Raw genomic sequence first — 22300 nt, 5'->3', positions numbered from 1 at the left:
TTTGGTCAGTGTCTTAAAGTGACCTACACAGCAGCTGCCTCCTAAGGAAATTGACAAGAAATCAGTGAGCCTGTCAAATATGTTGAGCTCAGTCTAACTGAAAGGAAGTGAGGTTTGGGAGAATTCCAGATGGGATCCCTCTTGGCTACAGGGTGTACATGCCCAAGGCAAAGATGGGTGTCTGCACTGAAACGCTAGTGAAAGGTGAAACAAGGAAAGTGTGCAGGGCTCTTGTTCTAAGAGCCAAGGAATATCAAAATGTGAATGAGGGCTATTGAGAGAAGCCAGTTAGAGGCTGCTTCACCTGGAAAACTTTGCGATGAAAGCTCCTCTTTTCTAAGGCATTAGATTATTGTCCTAGTGAGGTTCTTTCTTCTCAGCAGAGGCTAACCTTATGACTGCACTCAGATCCCCTCCCCTCCCACCAAATCTGATAATGAGAAGCTTCAAAGCTAACATGCTTCCAACCCAACCAATCCAGAATGTTCCTATACTGCCCTTCCAGTTAAATAAAGAGGCAGGAGAGGAGGTGAACACTGCAGAAAGGCATATGCCTCATGATCTGGTTTCTTGAACTGCCTAAGAGGTACTTACACATGTTGAGCTGACGTACGAAGCTGGCCATGTTGTTATGTTTGAAGTACTTTGGAAGCACCTCCTTGGCAAACTGGCCTTGGTCAAACACATGGAAGCTGTTTCCACTCTGTCAAAACACAAAATGAAAGTGACTTGTTATGAACTGCATAGCATCACTGACTAGAGCTTCCCTCAAGTTACTCTTTTTCAATTTAAATGCTACAGGCTGGTCCCATGGCAATTTTCTTCTCTGTCACACAGTACATGGTGGCTCCTTCTGATCAGGCTCACTCTGTGGATTGACTGGAGATGAGCATGCTACAGAAGCAGTGCTTCAAAATTACTCAATAGTAATGCATGAGGTGGTAGTGACAAGAAGAGTCGCAAAGTAGCGAGGAGTATAAGTCATCTAAGCCAGCAATTCTCAAACTTTCACACGCTGGACCGTATCTTCACATTCTCATGGATGGCCTCCCTTCCAAGTTACGATAACACAGACCGTCTCCTCTTACAGAACAGATCCTTGTGGCAACCACAGTTGCTTATGGGGAAGAGTAACATTAGCTTTATATTTAACATATTTTTAGCTATTCACTAATTTAGTAGTTGGAAACAAGGAGATGACCAGATGGTGTCCCCTGAATAGATATGTGGGCACAGTTGGCAACGGGCTTTGTTGCAAGGATATGTTCCACATATCTATTCGGGGACACCATCATAGGGCCTAATCACATCAGCTACACTATCAGAGGCTCGTTCACCAGCACATCTACCAATGTGATATATGCCATCATGTGCCAGCAATGCCCCTCTGCCATGTACATTGGCCAAACCGGACAGTCTCTACGTAAAAGAATAATGGACACAAATCAGATGTCAGGAATGGTAACATTCAAAAACCAGTCGGAGAACACTTCAGTCTCTTTGGCCACTCGATTACAGACCTAAAAGTGGCAATTCTTCAACAAAAAAACTTCAAAAATAGACTCCAACAAGAGACTGCTGACTTGGAATTAATTTGCAAACTGGACACCATTACATTAGGCTTGAATAGAGACTGGGAGTATATGGGTCATTACACAAAGTAAAACTATTTCCCCATGTTTATTCCCCCCCGCCACTGTTCCTCAGACTTTCTTGTCAACTGCTGGAAATGGCCCACCTTGATCATCACTACAAAAGGTTTTTTTTCTCTCCTCCTGGTAATAACTCACCTTACCCGATCACTCTGGTTACAGTGTGTATGGTCACACCCATGGTCTCCTGTTCTCTGTGCACATAGACAGCTGTCAGAGGAGCAGCCATGTTCATCTGTATCCGCAAAAAGAAAAGGAGGACTTGTGGCACCTTTTTGTGGATACAGACTAACACAGCTGCTCCTCTGAAACCTGTTATTCTGTAGAGTAGCCCAAATTAGGTTTTTAATTATGGTTCGTGGGCCTGTATTACAAATTTGGGGGCAAACACTACCCTTGATCCAGAGTGGATATCTTCCTACCCGATAGTCTGTGGTTTCCACAAAAATCAAATATAAAATGACCTTTCTGTAGTTGCTAAAACTACGTTAGAAGTTACTATTGCATTCAGCATTGCTCAGCAAGGAAGAAATCACGTAGGGCATTTAAGACCAGTGCTATTTCTACCCCTGGTTTACTTGGTCAATTACATATATTATTCAATATGCATGCATAATTCAGAAAGTGCACATACATATTAGGCATTTCTTAGAGATATTTCAGGTTAAAACAAAGTTACATTGTTGTCACATTTTGGATCAGAAACATTTTAAAATGAAAACTTGGAATTCAACATAATCTGAATCAGCCCTGGGGGAATGGACAAGTACACCAAGTGAGCCAGCAGTTTTACACCCTTACGTTAATTAGCATGCAGGCCCTGGTTACAAACAAAGGTCTGGCTGAGTGCCTCCAAGCATAATAAGTTGTGTTTAACGTTGTACATTGGAAGCCTCAATAGTCCGCCTGGCATAAAGGCATTCTGCAAAAACAACGAGAACCAGGGAGAGAGCCAAAAGATGCTATGCCCAAGTATCAAGGTGGAGCAGAAAGCTTTGTAGCCCATGGTTATTGAAACAATAGCCTAGTTTTAGCTTGAGAAGTACTGCTGCTCTGCAGAATCTAGGTCATCTATTATTGTACTGGGAGATTTGCAATTTTTTTTGCACTGGTTTATGAGAAACATCCTTTAGATTCTGGTCTTTCAGTCTATGAGATTATTAGTCACCCCATGAAACAGATGAGCATGAAAAGTCAAAATCTAGGAAAAAGGTGACAGCTCTAATTAAAAATTTGATTTTTTTAAAATTATTTGCAGCTGTGAAGTAACACCAACTGGCCATTTTTTGTGTTTCCACTCTGAATTGTACCATGTAAATGTTACTATATTAAGATTAGCCCATGGTGGTGAAGTCACACAGATGTGGACAACAGCAAAATTGAATGAGCACACAATTTTAACAAACATCACTACCTTTTATGAATCACATCAAGCACTTAAACTTGATCTGAACAAAAGGGAAGTTGATCAACCATGACAGTCATTTGAAAATGGCATGAGGCTATTAAAATTTTATTTTAAAAAAGCTTTAAGTTTGGTTATGTTCTCACATCAGGAGGTCCCACATTTGTTTTATTAATTTTCAGCCTAAATCTGACCAATTTATAAGTAAAAATGACTTTGTAATTGGTAGTCCTAAACATATTATCTGGGATCCAAAAATCCAACAGAGCTTTCTGGCTTCTACCTCACTACCACTGTTGATACACAAGACAGAAAATAATTAAATGCCCTAAGACTTTGCTAACGAGGAGCTAAGGTTCCTCTGTGGTGCCTCACACTTCTCAGTGGCTAAAGAGAAACCTCTGAAAACCATGAAATTCAAACTAAAGAAACATAGATCAATAACCTTACCCCATACTCCCATGAGGTTTCAAGTCGATTCAAGTGAACATGTAAATCTGAGTAACTAGAATTGTTGTCTTTTTAATGGTAAGTGACCTAACTTTATAGCAGAACACCTGCTCTGCTGTAATATAATTCATTCTCCCACAGATGTATTGTCTCAAACTGCAGCTTTTACTATAGTAATTTGCCAAAGCAAGCAGATGAGATCTGCAATACACACAGGCAGCTGGTCTATGCCTTAAGATGTGCCATTTTAACATTTTTTTTAAAGAATCAGACAACCTTTAAGCCCAGACAGCCAGCTCTCATATAAAAAACTAAGAATGACCAAGTGTAGTTATCTAATTGGTCTGAAGATATAACTTATGAAAACAGAAGTCACTAGATCCAAAGAGGAAACAAATTGAAATGTACAATTTAAAGATTACACAATTAAGACATGGTTCTCCCCACATCCTAAAAATGTCCACACAAGATACAGTAACACCTTTTACAAGTGTCAGAGTAGCAGCCATGTTAGTCTGTATCCACAAAAAGAAAAGGAGGACTAGTGGCACCTTAGAGACTAACCAATCTATTTGAGCAGAAGCTTTCATGAGCCACAGCTCACTTCATCGGATGCATAGTCTCTAAGGTGCCACAAGTCCTCCTTATCTTTTACAACTTAGAGGAGAAAAAGATTGAGATGGACTCAGAAGGTAGTTAGAAAAGACTGTCAACTACAATGGAGGATTGTTAAAAATAGGAAGAAGGTAGAATGCAATGGAACTAGCTTTATTCCATATCTGATTACTTCTCACTTTGAGCCAAATGAACCTGACTCAAGAAGCGAGACACCTGTTGCAGAGAGTAGCTTTTGAATGACCTCCCATGTCCTCCATCAAGAAGATCCACATGGGGGCTGTGTTCTCAGATGGACACATAGGGCATTGCCCTCAATTCCAAATGATATTCAAGAAGCATTCACAGTGTGAAATCCATCCAAAGAGTTTTATACTGCTGCCCAGCACTGTAGTATTGAGTACCTTCCACACAAAATCAGTATCATTAGTGAAGTCCTTAGGGTATGTTTACACTGCAGTTAGACACCTGCAACCAGCCAGTGCCAGCTGACTAGGGCACATAGACAGCTGCAGTCAACCTAATTGCAGTGCAGACAGACTCCATGGAGTCCACTAGGGATGACATCTCCCTTTTCAGAGTAAATGAAACTCTGCTTCGGAGAGGATTTTATTTTTAATTCTTTAAGATTTGATTTTCTATTTTGGGGCTGGCAGGAGCGTATTGGGTAAAAGGGATGTCAGTGTTGCAAGTATCATTCTTACAGTGGAAAGGTTTTTTTGAGAAGAAAGTTTGGTAGCATTTACCAAAGACAGACTCTGGGTTTGCCGGATCTCCTCTGGGAGTTTGTTCCCTACCTGGGTCCCCTTGATAAAGAAAGCTTTGTCCCCAGCTTTCCTGCACTTTGTCCTGAGCTTTCTGATCTGCACTGCCCAGGAGAAACGGCTGTTCATAGACTGAAATTTGATTTTTAATGGAGCTTTGACTTGATCCATTAATTAGTCATACTCTTATTTTGAATTCTTTGAAAGACTTCTGGTCTTGACTTAAAGACTTCAAATGATTGAGACCTCCCTTCCCCCCCGCCTCCATAAGTTGTAACAATTGTTATCCTCACTGTCAAAAAATTATGCCTTACTTTGTGGTCAACATATTTGCATTGGTAACCACAAATTCAGAAAAAGTGAAAACTTAACATGAATTAATTCATTTTGATTTTAGTAGGAATTTGGATACATTCCTACAAGACACTCTCATAAACAACTAGGGAAACGTGGTCTAAATGATATTACTATAAGGCAAGTGCACAACGGTTTGAAAGATCACTCAGAGTACTTATCAATGATTTGCTATTAAACTGCAAACATGTATCTAGTGGGGTCCCACAGTGGTCATTTCTGGATCTGGTACTACTCAATATTTTCATTCATGACATGGATAACAGAATGGAGAGTATGCGTATAAAATTTGCAGATGATACCAAACTGGGAGGGGCTGCAAGCACTTTGGAGGAAACTATTAGAAATCAAAATGACCTTGATAAATTGGAGAATTAGACTGAACTCAGTAAGATGAAATTCAATAAAGATAAAAGCAAAGTACTATACTTAGCAAAGAAAAAAATCAAATGCACAACTGCAAAATGGAGGAATAACTGGCTAGGCAGAGGTACTGCTGAAAAGCATCTGAGGGTTATAGGAGACTCCAAATCGAATATGAATCAGCAATGTGATGCAGTTGCAAAAAGGCTAATATCATTCCAGGGTGTCATATGAAACATGGGAAGTCACTGTCCCACTCTACTTGGCACTGGTGAGGCCTCAGCTAGAGTAGCGTGTCCAGTTTTGGGCGCCACTCTTTAGGAAAGAGGTGAACAAAGTGGAGGGAGTCCAGAGGAGAGCAACAAAAATGATAAAAGGTTTAGAAAACCTGACCTATGAGGAGGGTTAAAAAAATCTGGGCACATTTCATCTTGAGAAAAGAAGGGGGGGGGGGGAAGAAGAGGAGACATGGCTTGATAAGTCTTCAAATATATTAAGGGCTGTTATAAAGATGATGGGGATCAATTGTTCTCCACATCCACCGAAGGCAGGACAAGAAGTAATGGACTTACTCTGCAGCAAGGGAGATTTACATTAGCTACTAGGAAAAGATTTCTAACTCTAAGGGGAGCTAAGCTCCGGTATAGCTTTCAAGGGAGGTTGTGGAATCCCCATTATTGAAGGTTTTGGAATGGCGTAGGGTTACTTCGTCCTGTCCCAATGCAGGGTGCTGAACTTGATGACCTCTCAAGATATCTTCCAGCTCTACAGTTCTATGATTCTATGTTTAAGCCCAACTAATGTTTTTCTTGTGAAAAAGTTTTGCAGCATGGCTTACGTTTACAAGACTCTCAATCTTGATCACTACACTGGATCACTTACTCCACAAGACTATGAATATTTTGCTACTATCTACGTATATGGGTGAAGATAAAGCATAAGATGGAACCCTGTATTACTCTTGTTAATTATTTTGCAGATATTATCTGTTAATTATCTTCCTCTTCCAGATTCCTAGCTTTTATGTTAACTTTCACAGATCATAAATTGTAACTATTTGTAAGCTGCATTGGTATGGTACAGTACCAGAATATCTTTCTGCGCATTTCTCCCTCTTCCAACTGTATTTTAAGAATGGTTGTTTGGAAAAATTAAATAATTATACAAAGCAAGTGATGAGAACATGTTCCACCAGGTTACCACCACAATTCTACAGTGGCACAAAAAAGTGTTGTCCCATCTACACTAGAAGGTTTTTGGACCATTGGGATCATCCAATCTGACCTCCTGTACAACACAGGCCAGAGAACTGCCCCATAATAATTCCTAGAGCAGAGCTTTTAGAAAAATATCCAATCTCTATTTAAAAATGGTCAGTGATGGAGAATCCACTGTGACCCTTGGTAAATTGTTTCAATGGATTAATTATTCTCACCATTAAAAATGTACACCCTATTTCCAGTCTGAATTTGTCTAGCTTCAATTTTCAGCCATCGTCAAGACAATGAGGACAAAGACTGAATCCAGGGACGTGAATTAGCCCTTTTGGCTACAACATTGCACTGGGAGCTCACGTTCAGCTTGTTATCCACCATGGCCAAATTTTTTTCAGTCACTGATTCCCAGGATGTAGTCCCCCATCCTTTAAGTATGACCTACATCCTTCATTCCTAGAGGTATATGTTTAGCTATATTACAATGATACAGCATGCTTACACCCACCTAGCTTACCAAGTGATCCAGATCACTCTGTATCAGTGACCTCTCCTCTTCATTATTGGGGGAAAAAGGTAATTTTTTGTTAAATCATTTTGTACATCAGCTGAGAAGGGTTTTGGACATTTTCAGCAAAGGGTACTTTTTCTAGTGTAGAGAAGGACCTCCATGCTGACCTGTCTATTGAGGACTGGCCTGGAATTTGGCCAACAGTGCAGAAAGTATTTATGAGCTGCAAGCATAACAAATTGCTGATTAAGTTACTTCATGAACACTCTGCTTCCCTCCTCATTAAAAAGGCTTTGTTGGTGGGATTCTACTCTGAAATGTGACTATGTAAAAGTGGTACCTTCTTACTCAGCAGACCCGATCCTTGCATATACTCCAAGTCAGATCTGTGGATAGAAAACTGGATTCTTCCTTCTTCTGCAACATAATTGTTTACTTAGTCTATATTACAGTGCTAATGAGCATTCATCTGTGGAAACCTATTGAAAAACATGGGTTTATACAGATGTAATAGCTTAATTTGAAAACAACAGAGAGTCATGGTTGTGTGAGGGTAGAGTATAGCCTGCAAAATCTTTGATGGTAAAGTGTGAAGGAAAGAAGCCAGTGTGATTTTTCAGATTCTGGGATGAATCTGCAGGGTGGAAGTTGGCAAACAAAAGTTACTACTTGTAAGATGAGCAAAGTCTATATGGAACTCACTGAGAAAAGAGTCATAAAAATCTCACAATCCCATTTGACTGAGTTACTTTTCAAAGTAGAGCCGTAATTTAAAAGCGATCTGCAAGGGAAGAGTGGGTTTGTGCCATTCTTGCTTCCTTAACTCTTTTCCACTGCATGCATCCGACGAAGTGGGTTTTAGCCCACAAAAACTTATACCCAAATAAAATTGTTAGTCTCTAAGGTGTCACAAGTACTCCTCGTTTTTTGTTTTTTTGTTGTTTTTTTGGGGGGGGAGGGGGAGGAAAAACATTTCTTTTCCTGCTTTTTACCCAATCTGCTCCCTTTCCTGCACAAACACAGACAAGACCTGGCTTCCCTCTTGCTAGAGCCTTTCTTGAAGGATCCAGGAATGTGCATTGAGGTCTCAGTCCTTAAAGTGATATGTGGCATATAACTCTTTTTCTACCTGTTTGTTGAGTGAAGCAGATGAAGAAACAAGGCAGTGAAAACACAGGGAAACAGAAAGGTATAAAAAAGCATTGAAGTTTAGAGAAAAAAAAGGAAATGAGCATTGAAGACAAATCAGGGCAAGATACACCATGACATTTTACGGGAAATAAAGTTAAGTGATGAAAGGAAAAAGTATCAGAAGATTGAGGAATGGCAAATTCTAAGTTACCTAAAAACCTGATTGTTATATACTGAATTGGACTGCTATTGTCAAACAGTACACAATGGCTTTACACCCCAACAAAGGGCACTGCAGCATATGGATTATTTTGCGGGGTTAATATGCTTGGTTCCTGGGCTATAAAGCATAGAGTACAATATCAAAACTCCGCCCTCCTTTGAGATCATTTCAAGGTAACTTGCTATATTGTTTCTTAGTTGCACTGTCCGTGTATTTAAGAACAAAAGTTCTGTGTGGTAGGGATCATATCTTTCTTTCGCCATGTCTTCACACAGGACAAACATAAACACAGCGCTCCATAAATGTGTAAAATATTTACATTCAACACTAGGCATAACAGGGAACTCGGATACCAGCTTTGTATCCTCACTCTACAAAGGCAGACCTACCACGTTTCTGGAATGATACCTGCTGAATCTATGCATACATTTCATGCAAAATGAACTAAATCGGTCTCCAAACCATGTGCTCTTAGGCCTGTCTACACTAGAAGGTTTGTATTGGTAAACCCTCCTTGTATAGATACAGCTTATATCTTCCTAGTGTAGATACAGAGTGCTTTTGCTGGTCCACTAGATCTTTTGCCCATATAAAAAACTTAAAAAATAAAAAATAAATAACATCTAAGTGAGATTATTATACTGGCAAAAGTTTCTAATGTTGACTAGGCCTTAGATGTCCTGCAACATATGTGGGTCAGTCTTAACTTTCACTACAAACGCTGAATCTACTTTTGGAAGCAACTCTAAAGCAGCCATACAAGACAAAGGTATATTTAAAGTGTTTCCAAAACAGACTGAAGTGCCATGCAAAATTTTTACTGGGCTGTATACATGGAACCCTCCCCCCGTCTAATAACCATCACCTTAAATTTATATACTGTACTTTCTTTCTACTCAAAAGCTTTCATATGAATGAAGAGGGCTCAGTTCACGCAGCTATGAAATGGAACCAGTTCTGGAATGGAACATAGCAGCTATTTAACAGCAAAGAGTAATGACAACTATTTGAGCTTGGAAATTAAGACTACTGTATCCAAGTAAAACTAGAGGGTGATTTACAGTTTTGAATGAGTTGGAGTTAAAGACACCAGGATTAACGCTCACTCTCTCAAGAAAATGATCATTGAAAGGTTAAAGTTATGAGCCTTGGTTTTACATCGTATCCAATAACGATCAAGTCAAACTCTGAGTTTTCAAGATATCAGATCATAGCGCAAGGCAATGGGGCTGTTTTCTATTAATTGGAATGAGTTGGGCTGTAGTGGAGAAGGGTTGATACCAGAGGAAAGAAAACACAATTAATTGCTGTCAGAAGACAATGAGGGCTAAGACAAAGGACTCAACAATATGAAAGGATGACTGACAGACATAATTTTCTTAACTTACAACTTGTGTTTGGACCAAGATTTTAAAAACTTTATCGGTGCCAAAAAGAGAAGAGCAAGACTCTTAAAGCTCAAATGTTAACACACTGTTTTTGCATTTATAGTTTAAATTTCCTCCTAGGTCCTCTACTTTAACAGTCTTTCAAGCCAAGAGAAGTTTAAAAAGAAGTAGGTAACCTGGTTTAGCTGTCAACATAACCAAAACATCCCACTGCCAGTGGGCAGCTTAGGTGACACTAGGAACTAGAATCAACTGTGTGTTGGTGGCAGGTGGATGTATTACTTATTTCTGGCAGTAGAAGCTTGACTTGAGAGTGCCTCATTAAACAACATGATTGGCCAATCCATACAGTTAACCACTTCCAAAAAGGCACTGATTCATGTTTCTCAGGTTATTGCTTCAGTCCTGACAGCATAACACCGCCTCAGACAGGAATGTAAACAAGTTCCATACCCAAACGCTGAACTTTCATTGATTTATAGAGGAAACAAGTGACTTGTTTCTGAAAGTTATCACTTCTGAAGTTAGGATGTGTATCTATTGGAAACAACATACTGGCAACTAGATTCAAGAACATGTAACATCGCATGGTACTAGACAGTTAAACAGGAGCTGGTAGAGAGCAGCTCCACCCGTACAAGCTGTCTATTCCTCACGTGAAGTCAATCTTCTGTATGACATTTGTCAATATTAACATCAGAGTTTTATGATTTCATTTCAAAATAAGACCACAGATACAATACTGCAGTTTACACATTGAGTTTATGAATGAAACACTGAGCATTTAACTTACAGAAACATTCAAGAAACTTTTGTGCTTGCTCATTCTGTGAAATTAAGAACCAAGAATGAGGAAGCATCTTTCCTTTGAACTCAGAAACACGTGTTGGCTGCAACAGAATTTCTTTTTTGAAAGACTTTACTGCATCAGTCCCTGACACTGTCACTTTTCTTATAAAAACTGAAGTTTCCTCAGCTTGGCAGAATGCAGGGGGATACGACGTTGCACAACTGCAACTCTCATTCTCATGGAAGCCCAGGTTCATGATGAGTACTCAATACGCTGGACCTATCGCACCTGTTTCATAGATTACAAAGCCAGAAGGGACCACCCTGATCACCTAATCTGACCTCCTGTATAACACAGGGTCATAAATATAAAGGGAAGGCTAACCACCTTTAAATCCCTTCAGGCCAGAAGAAAAAACCCTTTCACCTGTAAAGGGTTAAGAAGCTAAAGATAACCTCGCTGGCACCTGACCAAAATGACCAATGAGGAGACAAGATACTTTCAAAGCTGGAGTGGGGAGAAACAAAGGGTTCTCTCTGTCTGTGTGTTGCTTTTGCCAGGACCAGAGCAGGAATGCAGGTCAGAACTCCTGTAAAGGGCTAATAAGTAATCTAGTTAGATATGCGTTAGATTCTGTTTTGTTTAAATGGCTGATAAAATAAGTTGTGCTGAATGGAATGTATATTCCTGTTTTTGTGTCTTTTTGTAACTTAAGGTTTGGCCGAGAGGGATTCTCTATGTTTTGAATCAGATTACCCTGTAAGGTATTTACCATCCCGATTTTACAGAGGTGATTCTTTTACTTTTTCTTCAATTAAAATTCTTCTTTTAAGAACCTGATTGCTTTTTCATTGTTCTTAAGATCCAAGGGTTTGGGTCTGTGCTCACCTAAGCAAATTGGTGACTATTTTTATCAAGCCTTCCCCAGGAAAGGGGGTGTAGGTTTGGGAGGATTTTGGGGGGAAAGACGTTTTCAAGCGGGCTCTTTCCCTGTTAGACGCTTGGTGGTGGCAGCAATAAAGTCCAGGGGTAAAAGGTAAAATAGTTTGTACCTTGGGGAAGTTTTAACCTAAGCTGGTAAAAATAAGCTTAGAGGGTTTTTCATGCAGGTCCCCACATCTGTGCCCTAGAGTTCAGAGTGGGGAAGGAACCTTGACAACAGGCCAGAGAAGTTCCCAAAATAATTCCTAGAGCAGAAATTTTAGGAAAAAAAACAGCAAAAAATTAGCAGTGACGATGGGGAATCCACCAGGACCCTTGGTAATACATTTCAATGCTTAATTATTCTCAGGCCATGTCTACACTACTACTTTTTGTTGGTATAAGTTATGTCACTCAGAGGTGTGAAAAAACACCGCTCTGAGCAACATAAATTAAACTGACAGAAGCGCTGGTGTGGTCAGCACTAGGTTGGCGGAAAAGCTTCTCCCACCAACACAGCTACCGCCACTCGTGGGGTGGTTTTATTATGTCGACGGGAGAACTCTCTCCAGCCAGCAGAAAGCAGCTACTTGAGCAATCTTACAGTGGCACAGCAGCATTGGTACACCTGTGCCACTGTAAGCTTGCTAGTGTAGACATGGCCTCACTGTTAAAAATGTATACCTTACTACCAGTCTGAATTTGTCTAGCTTCAACTTCCAGCCATTGGATCGTGTTGGACCGTTCTCTGCTAGACTGAAGAGCCCACCATTAAATATTTGTTCCCCGTATAGATATTTATAGATGGTAATCAAGTCACCCTTTAAACTTCTTTGTTAATCAAAACAGACTGAACTCCTTGAGTATTACTATAAGGCATGTTTTCTAATCCTTTAGTTACTCTCACATCTCTTCTCTGACCCCTCTCCAATTTATCAACATCCCTCTTGAATTGAGGACACCAGTCCTGGGCACAGTATTATAGCAGCAGCAGTCAAACCAATGCCATATACAGAAGTAAAATAACCTCTCTACTCCTACTACTGTTCAGGAGATACAGTTCTACAATGGTTTGTCTACACACAAAAGTTGTACCAATTTAACTATACTGGTATAGCCTGCACAGAGTTATACCGGGGTTCTCAAACTTCATTGAACCGTGACCCTCTTCTGACAACAAAAATTACTACATGACCCCAGAAGCAGGGACCAAAGCCTGAGTCTGCCCAAACCCTGCCACCCCAGGTGGGGGACCAAAGTCAAAGTCCGAGTCCCACTATCCCAGGGGCCAAAGCAGAAGTTCAATGGCTTCAGCGGGGGTGGGCTGTAACCTGAGCCCTGCTACTCAGGGCTGATGCCAAAGCCTGAGTCACACAGCCTAGGCTGAAGCCCTTGGGGTGGGCCCCAGGCAGTGGGGCTCAGGCTTCGATCCTGGGCAGTGGGGCTCAGGCTTCAGCCCCGGGCCCCAGCATGTCTAACACCAGCCCTGGTGACCCATTAAAATGGGGTCCCAACCCCCAGTTTGAGAACCACTAAATTATACCCATATGTTGGTGCTTATACTTACTCCCATAAAAGAAGGGGAATAACGTACCCCAGTATAAGGCATCCTTACAACTGCATCAGCACACTTGGAGTTGTATGGATATAATTATTTAAATTACAAAAATTACCCCCCAAAGGGGGGAGGGATAGCTCAGTGGTTTGAGCATTGGCCTGCTACACCCAGGATTGTGAGTTCAATCCTTGAGGGGGCCATTTAGGGATGTGGGGCAAAAATTGGGGATTGGTCCTGCTTTGAGCAGGGGGTTGGACTAGATGACCCCCTGAGGTCCCTTCCAACCCGGATAGTCTATGATAACAGAATAGTTATACTGGTTTAAAAACTGTTTAGACAGTCCCAGGGTCTCATGATTAAATATCACCTGTGTGGTCTTTTCACAGGTACAAAGAGTGCAGGGTCTTTTCTAAGCAAAAGAGTTGCATCAGTTTCAGTTAAAGTATTCTTTTTAAGCCAGTAGAAATTCCTGTATATCCATTCTTGTAGCTGTTTAAGAGTGGACGATTTTGGTTTAAACTCAGTAAGAGTGCCTACGCAGCCTCTCTTACGTTTTAAAAAAGAGTCCGTTCAACTCAAACCTTCAATTAAACCAGTGCAACTTTCTCGTTTAATCAACCTCTAAGAGAAAGTTGGGGAAGATCAAATCCGCTAATCAAAACCACGTGCTCAGTTTGTTAGGTAGTTCAGCGATATCAACTGGAACAGGCAATTACTCCCCGGGGAACATCCTGAAAGATGCACCTTGGGCCTTAAACTATGGCCTTAAACTATGCTGCTCTGGGCGCTCGGCGAGCGGGTGTGTTGCCTGCTCCCTGCTCGCCCCGCAAACTGCTTCCCGGCCTCCCCGCTCCGAGCCGCCCCACGTACCCGCCACTGGCTCTCGCCAGCCAGTGCTCGGAGTTCACACCACGAAGGGCCGCCCCGGGACTCCCCGGGCCCAACGCCTCCCGGGGCGGCTGCCCGCCCGGGGCGCAGCGTGGGGCTCCCCCGGGGGCGAAGGCCGCGGCCGGAGGGCGGCTGCCCTGGCGAGAGCCCCCCGGCCAGGGGCCCAGCCCCGCGGGACAAGGCCCGGGCCCCGCCACTCACCGGGCTCCAGCAGATGAGCGGGTCGGTGTCGGGATCCTCCACCAGGGTCCACAGCTTGGTGAGGAAGGCGGGGACGTTGCTGCCGCCGCCGCCGGGGCCCGCGCCCACCCCAGCCGCCCCCAGGCCCTCCATCCCCGCGGGGCCGGGGCTCAGCGCGCGGGGCCCGGCCGCGGGCCCACGAGAGGCCGGGGCTCGCCGGGGCCCAGGAGCGCCGCAGGGGGCCGCGGGGCCCAGCCGCCGAGACAGAGGCGAGGGGCCCGGCTCGCCGAGGGTCGCTAGCGCCGCCTCCCGCCGCGGCGGGGCCCGGCCGCGGCCTGCGCACGGAACCCCCCGGAGCCCAGCATGGCCGCCGCCATCTTGGGACGCCTCACGGTGGCGGCCAAGCCCCCTTCTGAGCCAGCGGGGCGCATGCGCAGCCCACCCCACTGTCTCCACCCCCTCCCCGACAGGCCCCGAGCTCTGCGCTTGCGCTGTCTGCCTCGTGCGCTCTTCCCCCATCCGAAGCACGGGCTGGAGTGGGGCGCCTGCGCACGGAGCGCCCAGGTAAATGCGCGGGGGGGGTGGGAATGATAGAAAGCGCATGCGCTGGAGCCACTGGCTCCTCTGACCTTTGACCCCTTGACCCCAGTCCACTTGGGACCGGAACGCTTATCCCAGCCGTGCGGTGCAGAACGGCCTGTCCCGGGATAGGCCGCTCCTCTGGGGAGGAACCGGGAAATATTCCCGAGTACCGCGCGAGGGGGGGGCGGAGCACCGTGACCTCTGACCCCCGCACGTGGGGCGAGGGGGCGGAGCAGCGCGGCGCACGCGGGACTCGGGGAGCCGCCGCTGGAGGAGCTGCCCTGCCGGGAAGGAGCCATGGAGCCGGCGGGGGGGAGCCGCCGGGTGAGGCGGGGCCCGTGGCGGGGGGAGGGGCGCGGGCGCAGGGGCCCCGAGGCGGCGGCGGCGGCGGGGGGAGGGATCGCGTTCTGCTCCCAGTCATGCCAGCATGTGCTCGGCGCTGCACACCCCCCCCTCGCTCCGGCCCCTGCCCTTGAGCCAGGTCTCTTCCTTCCTGAGCGTCCCAGTCTATTTCCTGGGACCAGGGGAGGGGGCCTGCCGCCCGTAGCTGGGGGATGGGGAGAGATTCCTAGGCCCACCGCGGAAGCCGGACATTCAAAGGCAGCTCTCTCTCCGGGGCTGGGACCTTTACGGTCTCTCCGCGTCTCTTGCGTACGCGCTCCCTTTTTCTGTTTCCAAGGTGGGGAGCGAGAATTTTCTGCTGAATGGCACTGGCGAAGCTGAGTCACTCTCCCCTTGTAACTTTGGGGGGACCTGTTTGTCCTCGCTGGTGCTTGTGAGAGTTACAGGGTTGCGCAACTTCAGGCGGGACGGCGCGCGCGGGTGGGGTGTTCGCGATGCACTGCTGAGAGCGGCTGCTGCTCCCCCCCCCTTCATTAACAGAATTAGCAGCACATCGGTGAGGAAACTGATGTTTATCCAGGGTTTCAGAGGTAACCGCTTAGGGTGGCCCTTTGCAGTAAGCGAGGCTAGCTCACAGTTCCCATATTACAAAATCCAGCGTTGCGTGAACTCCCTTTACTGCCCTAGCTGCACAGGGGTGGAGCTGGGACCAGTGACTGGCTCATGGGCTATGAAAGGCTTTTTATCTGAGGGTGGGGATGTGTATGTGAAGGGACTCTCTGGGAGGACGTTTCCGAGGGGAATCAGTGGGAGGCAGGTCCACAGGAGACCCAGAGGTAGGGAATTGGCCACTCCTGGGCAACCAATAGGCAGCACTGAGTGGCTGAAAGTTTCCAAAAGAGGGGTCACTAGAGCCCAGAGGGAGGCAATGCAAAGGGTAGATTCCAGGAGCCAGAGCTGGGATTGGAAAATGGTTCAGTGGCAAAGCTGTGCCCTAGCTAGGAAAATAAATACATTAGGTGCAAGAGAAAGATGAAGGCAAGTGTAGGCCCACTACTTAGTGGAGAATAACAGCTAATAACGAGCAGCACCAAGAAGGCTGAGGTGTTTAATTCCTACTTTGGTTCAGTCTTCGCTAAACAGGTTAATAGTGCCCGAATGGTTAACACAATATTAATAACAAGGGGGGGGGAACACAGCCATAATGGCTGGGGGGTGGGGAGGGAAGGACAGGTTAAAAGATATCTAAATAAGCTAGATGTATTCAAGTTAGCAGGATCTGACATTATTTGCCCTAGGGTGCTTAAAGAACCAGCTGAAAATCTGGATCCATTCGTGGTCCTCTTTAAGAGCTCATGGAGGACAGGTGAGGTCCCGGAGGACTAGAGAAGGACAAACATTGCACCTACATTAAAAGGGAGAACAAAGAGGACCTGGGAAATAGTAGACCAGTGAGCCCAACTTTGATACCTGAAAATGTACTGGAATAAACTATTAAACACCTAGAGAATAATAAGGTGATAAATAATAGTTAATATGGATTTCTCATGCAAAACCACCCTAATTTCCTAGAGCATGAGGGGAAGCAGTAGACATAATATATCTTGATTTTTTTTTTTGGTAAGACTTTTGTGGCGGGCCCACATGACAATCTCATAAACAAACTAGGGAAATGTCGTCTTGATTAAATTACTATAGGGTGGGTACACAAATGGTTGAAAGATCATGCTCAAAGCGTAGGTATCCATGGTTTACTGTCAATCTGGGGGAATGTATCTAGTGTGGTTTTGCAGAGGTCAGCCCCGGGTGTGCTTAGGAGGGGTTGCAAACACTTTGGAGAGCAGGATTAGAATTCAAAATGACGGTGACATATTGGAGAATGGGTCTTGAATTTCATCTTGCTGATTTCATAAGTGCTATACCTAGGAAGGAAAAGTCAAATGCACAAGTACAAAATGAGGAATAACTGGCTAGGCAGTAGTACTGCTGAAAAGGATCTGAGAGTTATAGTGGGTCTTAAAATGAATATGAGTCAATATCCTGAAGCAGTTGTGAAAAAGGCTAATATCATTCTGCGGTGTATTAACGGGGCCTTCATATGTAAGACACTGGAGGTAACTGTCCCATTCTACTTGGTGCTGGTGAGGCCTCGGCCAAGGGTAATGTGTCCGCTTTGGGCACCACACTTTAGGAAAGATGTGGAAAAATTGGCTAGAGTCCAGAAGAGAGCAACAAAAATAATAAAAGGTTTAGAAAACCTGACCCATGAGGAGAGGTTAAAAAGCCCTAGGCGTGTCTAGCCTTGAGTAAAGCAGACTGGGGAGAGATCTGATCAGTCTTCAAGTATGTTAAGGGCTGTTATAAAGAGGATGATGATCAATTGTTCTCCATGGCCGCTGAAGGTAGGAGAAGTAGCAATGGCCTTAGTCTGCATCAAGGGAGATTTAAGTTAGACATTAGGAAAAACTTTCTAACTACTTAAATACTAGAACAGGCTTCCAAGGGAAGTTGTGGAATTCCGTCCTGGGAGGCTTGTAAGAACAGGTTGGACAAACAGCTGTCAGGGAAGGTCTCTGTGTTCTTGGCCCTGCCTCAGCACAGGGGGCTGGACTAGCCAACCTCCTGAAATCCCTTGCACTTCTGTGTTTCTACAGTTAAGGGAATTGGCATGCAGGTGAACCGTGTCTCGCTTGTACGGGTGAAGCAGGCCCTCTGGAGACTTCTCCTAGCAGGGAGGGGCATCATCAAATTTAAGTAACTAACAGCAGCATTTCTGGGAAGCCATCAAGTTTGTGACCCTTACTCGTGTCCCTCTTAGGCCTGGTCTTGGCAGATAAGTTTTACCAGCATAGCAATGTACTGCTGTAGCTATGGCAATAAAAGCCCTAGCATAGTTCTACACAAGTTCTATTGCCAGTTCCCTGAACCGGTGTAACTCATTTACACTGGTGTAACTGTGCACACAGGAGGGTTTGCTGGTATAACTGTACTAGCCAAATCCTCCGAGGGTCGACAAGGCCTTAGACTGTGGCTAACTGTGAGGATATGATCTCTTTGGGTGCAGACCGTTGAGGGTTCTGTGCAGTGATGTTTGCGCTTTCCTTTCAGCTGTCCATTCTCAGTACCCAAGTGCTGGAGGAGCAAGCCCAGGAAAGTGATGACCTGACAGACAGCGAAGAGAGCGTCTACTCTGGGCTGGAGGATTCTGGAAGTGACAGCAGCACAGAGGAGGAGGCGGAGGACCAGGACAGCAATGATGAGGGGAAGCGGAAAGGCAATTCGCTCTCAAAGAAGGCACAAGTAAGTGTGAAATGTCAGAACGTGGCCGTATAATACTGGTGCCTTGTAGCTGTGCCCCGAGTTCTCTCTTAAAATGTAACTTTGCCTAGAAAGACAATTCCATGCCCAAGAAATCAGTGCTCTCCCCCCACCCTCTCCTGTCAACAGTTTATGTGAGTCACATGCCAAAGGATTTGCCAGGTAGGGAGACTCCTCAATGAGAAAGCCTCATGGCTTCAGTTTGCAGGCCTTGGTGGTAGGGGAAGAAAGGGAGGTGGTTTGTATGCATGTGACCCAGGATAATGAGACACAGCTCATGCGGACGAATTTCTTATTATTGTGGGGGCGCTTATTAAGTGTGTGGTTTATTATTCTGTGTGGTGACAACATAGGACATGCTTCTCAGATTCCTGGCTGGGATGAATTAGTTGGGATTGGACTAGATGACCTCCTGAGGTGTCTTCCAACCCTGATATTCTATGATTGTATCATTCAGCTGCCGTGCAAAAATAGCTTGAGAACCGAGGTTTGGGGAGCAGCAGTTCTGGCAGAGGAGATGTGCGTTTACTGCAGCGAGATGGTAGAGGAAGCTGGAGTGTTCCTTGCGTGTTAATAACTAAAGGACGTCTAGGTCTCCTGCCATTTCTAGAGTGAGATCCTCCACTCTCCTGCACCGCCTTCCAGCTGAATGCAAATACTAACCTGGGTACAGCTCCTGTGAGCTGCTGCTGTGATTCCTGTGTCACAGATTAGGAAACTGAAGCGCAAGATCACGTCCAGAGAAAGAAAACAAGTAATTTACAATGAGCAAGTTAAAATTTTGTAACTGCCACATTTTTAAACACTAATATAGTCAGTGTTTATATAACAGTGAAACCCCTGTGCATGCTAACGCCCTGAAAGAGCAGCTCTGGGATTGCCTTGCTGGCCAGGGCGGAACACAGGTCTGGTCTCTGACAGGTGCTTTGGAGGAAGGTGTAAGCACCCCACATAGGCAGCGGTGGGATAATCCTGCCTCCACATTCAGTCTCTTTCTAACTCCTTGTGGTGAGATTAGTTTAACCCCTGAAGGGTGAGGTTTAATGGCTTGTTTTCCTTGCCTTGGCTTGGCCCAAGAAGGGAAGTGATTTACAAAAAGCTCACACAGCCAGTGGCAGAGGCAGAAGTAGAACCAGGGTTCTGGCCTTGGAGCATGTCCCATGAGTAAGGCTCCATGTCCGTCATGGAAGTCACGGATTCTGCGACTTTCCTCGAGCTCCATGACTTCTGCAGAGGCCAGTGTGGCTGACTCCAGGGCTGCTCGATCAGCTCGCCTCGGGGCCAGCTGCTCAGGCTTCTCCAGGGACTGCCACGCCAGCCGCTGCTTGGGCAGCTGGCCCCGGGGACCACCCGAGCAGCAGTGCCCCGGAGGCCCCCCAGAGAAGCGGTGCCCTGGGGCCCCCCAGCTATGATTTAGTCAGGAGTATTTATAGTAAAGGTCATGGACAGGTCATGGGCTGTGAAATTTTGTTTGTTCCCTGTGACCGGACCATGACTTTTACTAAAAATACCTGTGATTAAATCGTAGCCTTACCCGTGAACCAGACTGTTCCCTGTTCTTCTCCTAGACCTGTAGCTGTGTCTAGGTGCTAACCACACAAAGAGCAGCTGGTGTGCAGGGGTGGAGGTGAGCAGAGTGCCTTCAGTAACTGAGGATTGCTGGGTAGGATTGTGAATTCAGCATCTGCCTGACTGAAAGCCACAGCTTGGCTCCCGGCTGGATGCAGCCCGAGTTCTTGACCTCTCCTCAGTGTTTCTGTTGCCCCTCAGCTGTGCTGGAATTTACTCCTCTTGGGTTCGACTCCACGCTGGGTAGCGCTGCTGTCCTTTAGGAGCTTGCGTGGCAGGCAGCTGGGAAGCAAAGCCGTGAGGGTACTGCTTAAAGTCAACCCCAGCGTCATCCTGTGCACGGCGGCGTCTCGAGCGCCCTTTGTGCTGCCTTCTTTCCTCATCAGCACAGCCAGTGAATGGGCTGGAGTCAGAGCAGGGAACGGGCACGTCTGAGGACACATGGCCTTGCATAGGGCTCCTGGCTGTGTCCCCTCTTTCGCCTCCCTCCTGTTACGAAGCAGGAGTAACTGGGTGGCTGCAGCGGCATTTTACCAAGGCAAGAGCTGTTTCCCCTCCCTGTCCTGCACCTCACTTCGTACTCTGTGCGTCTACGCCCACCACTGCCCTGGCGCCAGGAACAGCCCCCATTGGGCATTTTGTGGTGACTGGAGACATGGGAATAGGAGGGCCCTGTCGGGGGCCTGCTTCCAGCCCGTGGGCCTGTCGGGGGCCTGCTTCTGGTATACGGGATGCCTATGCGTTGCAGGTCGGCTCACGCAGAGGGTTCTGTGGCACGGTAGGCTGGGAGTGTTGAAATCCAGTTTAAGCAGCCGAGGGGTTCCACACAAGGAAAAGCGATCAGACATGTCAGACTTGGCCGGGAATCCGATTACTTTTTGATTTCATGTTTAAAACAAAACTCCTTACCACAGTCACAGGAATTTTCCAGTGTGTGTTAAACAAGAGCCTCCTCTCCTGTCCTCTCCCCAATTCTGCAGTGAAGTCACAATACGTGATTTATCATTCGCAACCGATGTGGAACAGACAGTAAATGGTGAGAGGTCTTGCATTCCTCCAGCAGCTTGCCGATCCCCAAGCACTTTGTGGACAGAGCCCATACACGAAGATGAATGCAGCCATCTGTAGAGTGGAACAGAGCAGCTGTCTAACAGCACATGACAACCTTGTGTAATTGAGGACCCTGTGTAGCATTAAGGGGCATTTAGGGAGGCAGAATGAAATCACTAATGTAGAAATCTCCAGAGGGAGACGGGGTCTTTAATAACGGCAAGAAGTTAGTAAATAAACAAACAGAGCTGGTTGTGTCCCATGCGAAGGATGCCACCTCCAGCAGCGCTGCACTTCGTAGTGACTCTGCTGGGGCACGGGTTTGGTGCCGACTCAGGAAGACTGGCCTTTCCCCCTGAAATGTCCCCTGGCCATTACCACTGGTCCAGTGTAGACAAGGAGCCAGCAACAGCCGGTATCTTAACCACAGTACCCCCTAGCCCTGCTGCTAGTGCAGTTATGAGGTGGTGGTTTGGATGCTACCAGCTGGCCTACCAGAGCGCCCCTCTGTTGCTACCAGAGTTGCCTAAATTATAGCAAGGGTAGGAAACCTGAGGGGAGCAAGGCCCAAAGGAAGAGCAACACCTATCAGATTCTCCACTGCACCTCTGCATGCCTTGGTCTCTTATCCAAACACTAACCTGACCCTGCTTAGCGTAGGAGATGTGACAGGCTCCCAATACAGGGCAACGGACCGGATCCTCATGTGTATTTGCACTGAGGCTTCCCTGTGTCAGGCTGAAAATGGACTTCTGACTTTGATGCAGGAGTGGGTGTGAGGCAGAGAGCTGCAGTCAGACACAGTCTGACATAGGTGTAAAAGGAACCACAGCTTACTGGCACTGGGTAGAAAGGCTTCATTTTGTAGACGCTTTCCCAAGTTCCAAGGTTAAAATGAATATTTGAAAACGTTGGCTGGATTTGGTGCCCTGTTCTAAACCAGCCTGGTAGTTCATGACAACGGGCTGCTCGCCCTTTCTGCAGTGGCTGTTGAATGCTGGCTTTTGCGAGTTGCCGGAAGAAAGCCTCATC

General features: G+C 45.7%; 2 protein-coding genes across 5 annotated transcripts in view; one reads left to right on the top strand and one right to left on the bottom strand.

The window, feature by feature from the left end:
* Nucleotides 1-14611, bottom strand: part of HSF1 (heat shock transcription factor 1) — a 94828-nt gene extending 80217 nt beyond the window's left edge. Inside the window, exons 1-2 of one of the 3 annotated variants that reach the window (XM_078851387.1) lie at nucleotides 14429-14611; nucleotides 595-703 (exon numbers count right to left, since the gene is read on the bottom strand). In XM_078851387.1, the coding sequence (XP_078707513.1) occupies nucleotides 595-703; nucleotides 14429-14560 (241 nt within the window). In that variant the 5' untranslated portion in view covers nucleotides 14561-14611. Of the gene's footprint in view, nucleotides 1-594; nucleotides 704-14428 lie in introns of those variants that run through there. The other 2 variants (XM_078851386.1, XM_078851388.1) reach the window with 2 other exon arrangements.
* A 217-nt stretch (nucleotides 14612-14828) lies between these two features.
* BOP1 (BOP1 ribosomal biogenesis factor) overlaps nucleotides 14829-22300 on the top strand; it is a 103757-nt gene continuing 96285 nt past the window's right edge. The window contains exons 1-2 of one of the 2 annotated variants that reach the window (XM_073329845.1): nucleotides 14829-14971; nucleotides 18440-18631. In XM_073329845.1, coding sequence (XP_073185946.1) covers nucleotides 14837-14971; nucleotides 18440-18631 — 327 coding nt within the window. In that variant the 5' untranslated portion in view covers nucleotides 14829-14836. Of the gene's footprint in view, nucleotides 14972-15054; nucleotides 15314-18439; nucleotides 18632-22300 lie in introns of those variants that run through there. The other variant, XM_073329846.2, reaches the window with a different exon arrangement.

Source organism: Lepidochelys kempii, chromosome 2 (assembly GCF_965140285.1).
Source record: "Lepidochelys kempii isolate rLepKem1 chromosome 2, rLepKem1.hap1, whole genome shotgun sequence".
Lineage (NCBI taxonomy): Eukaryota > Metazoa > Chordata > Testudines > Cheloniidae > Lepidochelys > Lepidochelys kempii.
This window is presented reverse-complemented; position numbering and strand designations above follow the sequence as displayed.